The following is an 11,477-nucleotide window of genomic DNA, read 5'->3' on the forward strand; positions in this document are numbered from 1 at the left end:
TTCTGGCCCTGATCCAGCTCACCCATCAAATCCTTGCTTAACAGGGCCTTCAACAGCATCAATTCAGCTTAAAAACAAGCACTTCAACACATTGCAAGTTACGAATGAGTATGTACTCCTTGAAAAATTGTACTTTAAAACACGGACTTTGGCTTTTTGGGGACTAAAAGCAGTCTAGTTTCCAAGCATTTTGACTGATTAGTCACTGCAGCACTGGAAGCAGACAGCTTTTCTGTACATATCCTACAAAAAAATAGGTAAGGCCAAGAAAGCAGAAACATGAAATGCATTCTGAGTTTGCACCTGTAAATTTACATCTTGTATCAAGAATAACTAGAAGAGGTTATTACTAACTTTGTGTCTGTTGGGATGCTTTTTATTCCTCAGAGTCGATACTTAGGGGCTCTTTCATTAGGCTCTAGTAAGAAATAGGAAATTATTATCTTGGTCAAGTCTGTCATCTGGGCTCCTCCGTTCAAAATCCAACAGCCAAATGGGGAAACTGTGAATAGAAACATTCTTGTATCAGAACATTTTATGCATCAAATCATACCAAAAAAAAAGACAATGGAACCCTTATTAGAAGCTTGTTTAATTCTTTTTTTTTCCCCCGTAATTTAGATATAGCATCACATTCAGACCTAAAGGTGCCCACAGCTGTGTTTGTGAATAGGCACGCTGCACCCACAAAGGCCTGGTGTTTTCATAAAAAGCACCTTTCATTCTATCCACTAGCTTCTAAAAATCCCCCTCCAATTCAAAAACATACCCCTGTACAAGATACTACACAGAAAATTAACTCTGTCCCAGCCAAAACCAGGACACTTAGACACTCCTCATGTCTCTTTAGGGATGGGATGAAGCATGGAGGCCAGGGCTGTCAATCCCAGAGGATGTCTGAGCACCCAAGACCACATCTTATAGCAAACAATGTCATTTCAGGTCTAGTCCTGTGGCCACCAATGGCCCTGATAATCCTGGCTGAAGACTACATGCATTTATAATGTTCAGGCTCTGAATCAACCATGGGAACAAATCATTTCAAACTGGGCATCCAAAACATACTGTGAAATGGAATTATCCTGTGCCAAATATACTCTCACACAGCTCATCTCACATTGACACTTACCTCCCAGTAAAACTGGTCTTCAAAGTACTTTGATACGGGGACGATCTTAAATGGTTTGAGGTTTAAGATTAAACCTATTTGTAAAAACACATTTGATATAAATAAGACATCAGGGAAAGGGGAAGATTGTGTGCCACTGGAGGTTTCTTAGTAACATAGATCCAAACATAACAGAGATAAAACACAAATTAGAACTAAATGCTTCAGCAGAGCCCCTTGGCTCAAGTTGCCAAAGAGAGATACTTGCCAAGATCAGGGCTTGTGTTACTAAAATTTACGTGCTCTAGGTAAAACCCATTAAACAGCCTTCCAGATTCTAAAAATACATCCCAAATTATTAACTTCTTGCACAGAAAATGCCTGTATGTTTAAAGCAATCGGGCTTATCAGCACTGTTAGCTTGGGATTTCACATGGAAACGTCCCGTTTTTTAAACAATTGGGTAAACATTGAATATTTTATTATTTTAGCTGAGTATTTTTTCGATCTCCTTGATCAGCTTCACTTCTTATTTACACTTAAGCTAATGCAAAGGTTTCAGACCAATTAAAAGCGCAAAACCCTATATTTTGTGTATATTTCACAGCATTTTTCATCTGCCATTTCTCTCTTATTCAAAGCAGAATTAAGATCTACAGAAACACAGCAGCTGCCATAAACCAGAACGTCACATGGAAAACACACGAGCCCTGATGATCCCAAACCACTAGTGATCAAAGGGCTCGTGCTTGGCTGATGCCAGCAAGTTACCGATGTCTGTGAAACTCTGCAGATTTATACCAACTGCCCTAAAAAGAGACCAGCTCTAGACAGCACTTTTCTGTCACTAAGAGAATACCCAAAAGTAAGAATATTTTCATCCTCACACATTTCCTGTCAGGAATTTGAAGGCATCTGTTAAGCATCTGTTAAAATAAAGCTCACCAACGAAAGAATGGTGCTACTAGGTTATTTATGCTGAATACATCTCCTCTTCAAAGGACTGCCTTTGAAGAGTCCAGGTTTCCCATAGCTGCTTCTACAAATAATTTACCCACAGAGACACACACCACCACCCCAGTGTAACTGTCCTCTTTCTTCAAAGGGCTGCGCTGACGTGAGAGCAGGTGCAGTTCAGGCACACTCCTGACCCCGAGGAAATGAGGAAGGTATTACTCAAGCATGTTTTTCAATACTGACCTGTAATAAAACCTGTTATCAAGGCAACACTGATGGTCAGGCAGAAGGCACCAACGTGAGTCAAGACAGAATAACCCAGACTGAAATGCAAAACAAGTGTTTCATCTTTTACAGTTGCTGAATTTAGCGATGACTGTGAATGAATCTGTGTCTACACAACATGTCACATCGAAACCTCTCATAAAAACTGTTATTCTCAAATTTCTCTGCAGCTATAAATGCTTCAACAGGTCCTATCAGAAGCTTAATATAGACTTCAGAGGACACATTTTGCCCTTAAAAACTTATCATTGTGGTACTAAAACTTCATTAAATTTGTTTGTTTCAATAAGAAGATATTCGAGTTAAAGCATCCTTTGAAGAGAAATGTCATTTTCTGCCTCTCCTGTATCAGCATACAAAGCTCCCCAAAACACATGACAAAAGCCAAAATGAGTCTTAGAAGGATGCACATCCCCAGCCTTCATCTCCCATGTCTGCTGTAGGTAAAATGAAGTAAAAATGGAGAGAGAAAACAGTACCAAAAATATTAAAGTTTTGATCCAAAGTCTGCTCAACTTTGAAAGTCTTTTTGGACTGCAGAGAATATCTTATCTGGTATAAAATGATTTACCTGTGATGACACTCAGGCTTTCTGTAAATGAGAACTCTTCTCAGGGCACACTACAATAATGATTAGCTAAGCTTATTACTTAATAGCAAGAATTTATGTACCTTGGTGAAGTGGACCAGTATGTTATCACTAAGAGAACAACCTGGGCAAGAGCTCCAAGCACAGCAGGCAAGCCAAAAGTGAAATGAACTCCAGAGGTATCATGAATCTTGAGAACAGGATTCAAGCATCTCTGGGGAGAAGAAAAGGTTTAAGTGAAACGAAAGTTGATAATAGCATGTTGTCTATTGCAGATCTAGAAAATGAACTTTGGTCTTGCAAGCTGTGATCCCAATCTCTGCTCATAAGGCTTCAGGTTTCCTAGCTTTAATCTCTTTGAAAGTTAGATTTCCCTTGAGTTATCCTGCATTGGAAAATAAGTTTATACAGCTTATTTTTCTCTTTAAATCAGGCTTTGAGTATTACCTGTAAACAGTAAGAGCCTAATATGGCTATCACACTGGCAAGCAGACCCAAGATCATTGCAATCCAAGGATACGTGATACTTTCTGCTGCATAACCAACAGCGACCCCACCAGCTAGTACTGCACTGTGGATGTGAGTCTGTAAAATAAAACAACAAAAACACAGAGTGAGGATTCAGTCATCACTTACAGCAGCCCAGTATCATAGATTGCTATTCTCATGCAAGTGCCATCTCTGCAGGGCAACTCTGGGCCTCTCTATACCGTGAACAAAATTTCTAAATTACAGCTTCAGTGTTCTGCTTGGGAGGCAAATTATGGCTGTCAGGCTGAAAAAGCAGACTGTTTTTACTTAATATCTACGGTATTTTCAGTGGATTACTGACAGTAAGAGAAAAGTCTCTCTGCCACGTTGCGATTTTCTCTCATCTTACCATTCTGAACCTTCCGTCCTTTGTGGTCAGAACAGACAACACGAAGGCAGTGACAGCACTGGCTGCAAGGGCAAAGTAGGTGTTGTAGATTGCTCTGCTCTTGCTGTCCATAACCAGTACAGAATTGAAGCTTGGCAAGAATACCCAGAGAAAGAGAGTACCTTGGAGACAAAGACAAGCAACCACCATTATCTGCCCTGACAGCATTTAGGAATCGCAGCCTCAATCAAACAAATTCACTGCTTTATGTGCATATGGAAACACAGGCTTAGACCAAATTCCAACCAGCAGAGGGAAGTAGGTGGCCTTACACTGTCAAGTTGGCTCATACACTCGCATTTGTGCCTCAGCTCCCTGAGGTGCACAGAGCTCTAATTGCACAGACAACACAAAGCAACGGTTTATTTTGCCTTGTCCAGTCTTTACTTTTTGCTGTCCAGTCAACTTCCACACTTAATGTTCTGCTCTCTATGTCCACAGAGGTAGCAGACCCTTGTGCAATTCACCCGACAGTAAAATTTGAAGTGCTCCTCTTCAAGTTAATTCAGAAGTGACACAGGCATTGTCACTATGAAGCAAAATGGTTAAATCCAGCTTGTAGCAAGTCTGGCAGCTACTACTTTAATACAAGCTTATATTGGCTTCTTGAAATCCAATTTGTGTTGCTAATTTTCACCCTTTCAGTGCACCAAGGGGGTGATAATCATGCATCTCAGACAGGAGAGGACATTTTAGGAACTCAAAACCTATGGTAGCTGTGAGGGCTGGTGGAATGGTCTGTGCTGTGACAATCTTACTCCCATTCATTAGGTAGTTTTAGTAGGTACTAAAAAATAACCTACTGATGCCACTGAAACATTCTTATGAGTATCTGCTCAGCTGTGGAAATAGTCACACTAGGAGTCCAAATGCAGGTGAAGACCTCAGCACCTGTCACACAGCTGTTGGAAGCAGGATTCCAAAAAAAGAACGATGAGGCATTTGTCTGCTCAGTTGCTCCTTTATACCCACATTACCACAGGAATTATTCAAAATATGGCAATATAACTGCTCCACATAGCAAGCACTTGGTTGTAGCAAGTTGCACTAAAATTATAATGAAGACTTAAGAGTGTCTTGATGAATTAGATTAAAATACAGATCTCAAACTCTGCAACAAAGTAAGAACTTCAGGGACTCAAAAGAGCAGCATGTAAAGTTCTCTTTCCTTCTACTGGTCAAAGATTGACCAAGAACTGGACTTTGAGGGTGTTTGTAGAAAGATCAGCTGTCAGCAGTTACACAACAGAAGTCAGGATAATAAAGAAACCAAATTGCTTCTTTCAGAATGGAACTCCCATACGTTCAGCCTATCATCACTCAGATCCTTTCTCGTGTGCGTGTATCATATTCCCCACCCCTCATCAGGCTTTTATCTTTTCATTTACATCACTAGGCAGGGACTGCCTTTTTGTATCTCTGTACAACACCTTGCAAAAAATCCCACCCTGAGCCTTATCCTCAGCTGCGACCTGTAAGCACTACTGAAATACAAGCAACAACTTCGGTGCATAGGTCCCTTACCAATTATGCTTATACAAGTCCAAAGAGGACAAGTTACCTGGACCTGTTAAGCTGGCACAGCCTTTATTCTGAGACTGGCAACACCAAACTAAGCCAAAGGCATTGCAGGTGTGGCTTATCTGCCTGGCAGGAAACATGCTGAGACTCACCAACCCATTGTCAGGACCACGAACCACAGCCCCAGCAGTTTTCTACGCTCGGCTGCATTCAGACTTGCATTTTAGATCCAAAAGCTTCAGTGTGCTGTGGCTAGCCCCCAAACCCCTTCCTCATGTTCTCACTGCAATCAAAACATTAAAGCAAATGCCTTACCCAACATGGACATCAAATCCAGCTTCGGGGTACTTGTGTTCTTCTCCGACCTCGGCCACGGCTCAGAGAAGCGCGAGGAGACTGCCAGACCAAAGTAGGCTCCAAACAGGTGAACGTGCGTCATGCTGGCATTGTGTGGAACCTGTATCAGTAGAATAATCAAATCTGTGGCTTATTTCAGGCCACAGGAAGCCTTTGATACAGTTCCTGACACGGTTGCTCACGTAACCTCCCTATAAGCAATTTATTTCCACAGTTCCTCAGTTTATGCATGAATTACTTATGCAAGACTAACTTATATGAATTCAGTGCAGCTCATAAACACAATTCATACACAGAGCTTGGGGTCCGATTACATTGTGCATTAAACATTGTCTGGTCAGGACTGGCACACCATTCACACTGGAAATCGTCCAGACTGAACTCACACAGGGAGGGGGGAAATTTAAAGGAAATTAGTGCCTTAGCAGAGGCCAAGGCTTTCATTCATGTGTTAGGGATGGTCAGGGCGTGGGCAAGGCCAAATGCACAACATCCCAATGCATGAGATCAGCTCACCCTGGAAGGACAAGAATACAGATATAACCCATTATATAGACTATGCAGGGTTTGGAATTCAGTGTCCTTAAGACTCGTCCCAAAGTCAGATTTCATATCTTAATGAAAACACAGCCACAATCAAACTGAGATGATATAAAGCACACTGGTGTTCCTGTCAGCAGAACATTAACAAACCACCAAAGGCAACAGTTCAAAGTCCCAGTGAAATTTTCCCCATGTGCCTGGAAACTGAACTATAGTACCTCAAGGAATATGATGTTCATCCATCTGCTCACACTGAAAAATATTATCTCCACAACTGTCATCACAATTAACTGCATGGGATTAGTCTTCCCAAGAACAGCTCCAGTGGAGATGACCACAGCAGTCATACTCACAGCAGCCTTTGTTAGCCTGCAATAAAAGAAAGGAAAGAAAAAAATAATTGTATCAGCACCCTGACAAGGTCAATAAAGAAAGAATGACAGACAGTAAAATGTACATAAGAACCCAAACCTTCTAAAATATCTGCAAATATGGCTACACTAATTCTCAAATAGGTCCATATAACAAAGCATTATTCTCCACAAAGAGCAATCAGCAGTTCTAGATTATTCCAACTCTAACATGAACTACTTACCTTGGCAGAACATCTTCGTTTTCCCTTTGAAAAAGGAAATCAATAAAACCTTCTACCAGCACTGAGCACTGGACACCAAGTGCTATGGTCAGGAGGTTGAATCCATTGCTGCTAAACCCATATCTTCTCAGAAACATCAGGAAAAAGCCAAATCCAAAAATCACCACGTAGTTGACATTTTTTAAACCTGCATGACAGAAAAGGACAAAATAGCAGTGAAGTTATTAACACAGACTGGATCTCTGGTTAAAAAAACCCAAATAACCACAATTAACTAAGAAGCTTTCAGCTAAAAAACGAGGTGCGATTATTTAGTACCTGTAAAGAATTCCAGAGCTTTCTTTACAATCCACAGGTAACCAGGGAAACAACACCCTCCACCCTAAATTTCTTTTTACAAAGAGATCAGGATGGATACCATAGGATGGGGGCTGAGGGGTCAAAAAGCATGACAGAAATTAAGTATATTTAGCAATGAAATTTGGACATTCATATTTCCTGAGGTGAATTTAAAGAGCCTAAGCTGGGCTTTTCAGGGAGAGTGAATTAGTGTTGATTCACTCCTTGAGGGCATTACAGAAGAAATTATGTACAAAGAGAAATCTAGATGATGTCCTCATTTGTGTAGAATGAATAGAAATAGCAAAAAAAGAGTTTAATATGGAAAGCAGAAACATTGCAGAAAAGGTAGAGGCTGTCCAAGATATAAACTCTCAGGTCTGTGGGCCTGGAAGTGTTCCCTAGGACATGCTAACAGATACGTTCTCCTACGGTTGTGCTAGCCTGTACCTATAGTAAAATATCAAACTGCTGGTAAGTAGATTTCATTTCTCAAGCTATAAAACAGAGGGTAACAAAAGAATGCCATGAGGAGTAATCAGCTCATACTCACACAACACTGTAAATACATTACACACTATGGCCACAGCATAATCTGCTAACACATTCCTTTGATCAATGCACAAAATAAGTCTCCAGAATACATCTAAACCTTTAATTCCACTGTATAACTTCATTTATTTACATCAAGCATTCACATGGAAAACGCTGTCATCCAATATCCTTATTTTGTAGCACACCACCACCTCTGCATGACAAGATCTCACAGAGACAGGCACTTACCACAGCAATGCCCGTCCTTGGCAGTTTGTTACATTCAGAGGAGTCAAGATTACCACAAAAACAGACCAACATGAAATTTAGTACCACTTATGTCTGTGTTCACTGTCATTGCTTTGATATCAATAAATACACACCGTACATGGCAAGGTAGGGTACTTAAAGAGCAGTAAAAACAGTCTTCTCACTGATAGCCAATTCTGATTAATCCCTTCTCTATTACACTGCAGAAAAAAACCCAAACCGGACATCAACCTTTCCTTTCACAGTAAGGCTGTCAATCTTACCTGTGTAGAAGTCGTTTAATGGGAAATTACTATAATCCAAGAACAAAAAGTAAAAAAGGACAATAAAAAGAGCTTCCAGCAGAAGGATCAGCCATGGCACGCTGTTCCGGAAGTTGCGGTAGTGAGAAGACATTCTGCACTACACTGAGCACAAACACATTAGTACTTTTTCCTATTAAAATGTTCCAGTAACCTCAAACCCACAGAAAAGGAGGTGCAGGAAGCAGCAATAAAAACTCAGAGATAAAAAGGCCAGGAGGCCTCAGCAGGGAACAGTTCCTTATCTATAGCATGTCAGGAGCCCCAATTTATCACAACTGACACCGACTGCGCTCAAAAAACACTCACAAACCTGTCAATATGTTATCATTCTAATACAGCATCCATATGATACTTCACCTGCTGCTGGCTGAATATGGCTAAATGGCAAGTGAAGAAGAACATGGATTCATATGAATAGGACGTTGATATTTATGTAAAACCATTCTTTGCCTGTATCCACCCTCGACCTAAGGCCCATCATGTAATTGTTGGAGAAGGCCCTGTCAAGACTCTCCATGTGACTTCGGGGTTGGCTAGGCTACACCTTGACCCCTCTGTTCCATGACAAACCTTCTCATACATGAGGAATCCAACCCAGAGATGCAAAGGAGACTTAGCCTTTCCTGTGCCACTTGCAAAATTGGTCTCTTATTTGTAGTATGGCTACGAAACAGCTACAGTGAACACTCTGGAAGACCTTGGTAATCCCTTGATAATCCTTGGTAATCCCAGGAAGTCACAGGTAGACAGCAGTGTCAGTGCCCTGCAGGCTTTTAACTGAGAACCAAACCAAAGAATGACACCCTCCTGATTCTTTCTTTAATGCAGATATAGCCTTTGTCCAGAGATGCACCAATTTCTGTTATCACATTATGGCTACACAATACCCATTGTCATATGGGTTCCGAGCCTTTTGGCAAGGCACAGACTCTTCCGTTGCTTCTTTAAACCAGGAGCCACTACAGCAAGCATCTGGGCACATGAGCAGAGTTATATGGTGGATGCTACATTCAGTATATACAGACATTATAATTTGTTGGATAAGATAATTTGGTTGTTGAGGACAACTTATGAAAATGAGCGTTACTATCTTCTCAGTATTCACTGTGCTTCTGGTAGTCCAGGAGATTAAAGTACTGCAGTTAGGCCTAAGACTTTTTGAGGCAGTTTCAAACCAAATGCTGTGCTCCCATGCTGGGGCCTGAGCAAGTCACGATGCATTCCAACAGGCAAAAAGCCACCTACTGGTGACAGAAACGTGAATTAGATACACAGGCAGAAAAATGCCAGTTCGCTTATACTTTAAGACACTCTTCCTGCAAACCCGGGTCACATGGCACAATAGTCATAGTCAAGCCATGTGTGAAAGTTCAGCATTTGTGGTGACACCTCGCACCTTCCCCTCATGCAGTTATCAAACTGCTTTACCAGCTTTTACTCAGGCCTAATAAAACCATACGCAAAGCATCCTTATCTCCATTTCAGAAAGTGCTAAACAACATTCAAAGGACGTTCCCAGATGTGCAGAGAGCTGCCTTGACTTTGGAAAAATGCCGATGCAAAAAGATCTACATTCAGCTCCTTTTTAGGGCAATTCTGTGGGGAATTCAGAACCAGAATGGTTAGTGAACTTTCTCTGGATAAACAAAAAAGGTAATAGCTGAAACAGCTACTTAGAAATTATTTAGCTAACTGATGCAGATCCTCTGTGTGGTTTATAAAGGCAACGTATCTCGTTAGCTTTCAAACATTTCCCGTTAAGACAAATCCTTAGGACTCACTCCCTAGACATGCATGACACTGAACCACTTCCACCATTGTGTCACGGCCAGATGAACACAATTAGCTACTTTGACAGTTGTTACCAAATGCCCCGTCAGCACCACCACCTGGGGAAAACACACCAAAGCCAGGGGATTCACCCCTATTTCCTCTCAGGGTGCCATGCCACGCTGTAAACACTGATGCCTGCATTTCAGCTTAAATTCCCTCACAAAATGAAAGACCTGCGCTCAGAGATCACGGACAGAGTGAAGTAACAGAACAGCCTTCAAATCAGAGCCCCGCGAGCAGGGAACTGCCGCCGCGGCCCAGGGATCAGCTTCAGCGCCATCTTGGGGCGCGTCACGGACGGAGCCCCGTTATCCCCGCGAGGCAGGAAGGAGCCACCTGGCACCACCGGCCTCCCGTCAGCCGAGGCGCCGGCGGCGCGGCCGGCCTCGCTCAGGCTCGGGGGCCGCCATTATGTTCCTCAGGGTCCCCCACGGGGCAGGGCCGGCCACAGACCCGGCGCGGCCGCTGCGGAGCCCACGAGCCCCGACCGGCGGCAGCGGCGCGAGGAGGGGGCGGAGCCCGCCGTGACTCGGCAGCGCCCGCCCCGCCCCCCGCCTCCTATTGGTTGTACACCCCCCCTCTCGACAGGCTTGCCTTAGGGACTAGCCTCCCATTGGCCGAAAGCTGGCTTTCCTCACGGCCTCTGATTGGCCTATCTCCAGCTACCGTCCCTCTTTGGGCCGATCGGGGAAAGAGAGGCCGGGTCGCCCCGCCCTCTCCCGCTTCCTGTCCTGCGATTGGCTCGACAGCTTGTCACTCTGTTGCACGTGTCCATTATTGGCTGGAGGAGCCCGTCAATCCCGCTGAGGGCTTCTTTTGTCGTGCTGGGAGCCCTCAGCCCGAGCCGCGCCGTGTGGGCCGCAGGAGGAGCGCGGAGCTGCCTCCGCTTCCTTCGGCGCCCTGACCCTTACCTTTCCTAACAGCCTATTCGCCAGGGAGGTTGTCAGTCAAGTGTGAGGGGCGGTACTTCAGCCCCACGGTGACAGGGGAAACTGATCCCTCCTCCTTCCGTTTCCGAATGGATGGATGAGTTGTCCTTTTATTCTGACTTGTCCCTTCCATTGGGCGCTCGGGCTGTCGCTCTCGGCTCGGGGCGGGAACCAGCCCAAAGGGACAGCGGGCGGGCGAAGACCAAAACCTCCTCGGGGATTGGCCCCCGCGCCATCAGTTCACGAGTCCTCCTGTGTGACTGGCTCTCGCGGCCGTCGGTCGCGGGCGCGGGCGGGCAGCGCGGGGCGGGACCGGCCTCCCGGGGCCGCCATCGGCCGGCTCGCCTGTCCGTCTGCCTTCCCCCACCGCCCGTTGGCCGGCCGCGCCGTCAT

The 11,477-nt window shown here is 43.9% G+C and overlaps 1 protein-coding gene across 4 annotated transcripts; it reads right to left on the reverse strand.

Moving 5' to 3' along the window:
• Positions 1-388: 388 nt before the first annotated feature.
• Positions 389-11,353, reverse strand: RHCE (Rh blood group CcEe antigens). Of its 4 annotated transcripts, none has more exons than XM_062014461.1 (10): positions 11,067-11,353; positions 6,875-7,061; positions 6,498-6,648; positions 5,695-5,836; positions 3,820-3,980; positions 3,387-3,524; positions 3,023-3,153; positions 2,309-2,388; positions 1,130-1,203; positions 389-502 (listed from the first exon to the last, which is right to left on the reverse strand). In XM_062014461.1, the coding sequence occupies exons 2-10, from the start codon at positions 7,009-7,011 to the stop codon at positions 476-478; spliced, it is 1,041 nt and encodes a 346-aa protein (XP_061870445.1). In that variant the 5' UTR covers positions 7,012-7,061; positions 11,067-11,353; the 3' UTR covers positions 389-475. The 4 variants fall into 4 exon arrangements, with proteins under 4 accessions (XP_061870445.1, XP_061870447.1, XP_010197095.2 ...); XM_062014463.1 differs by lacking the exon at positions 11,067-11,353 and adding an exon at positions 10,329-10,646; XM_010198793.2 differs by lacking the exon at positions 11,067-11,353 and adding an exon at positions 8,281-10,312.
• Between the last annotated feature and the right edge of the window lie 124 nt (positions 11,354-11,477).

This window comes from Colius striatus, chromosome 24, assembly GCF_028858725.1.
Source record: "Colius striatus isolate bColStr4 chromosome 24, bColStr4.1.hap1, whole genome shotgun sequence".
In the NCBI taxonomy this organism is placed as follows: Eukaryota; Metazoa; Chordata; class Aves; order Coliiformes; family Coliidae; genus Colius; species Colius striatus.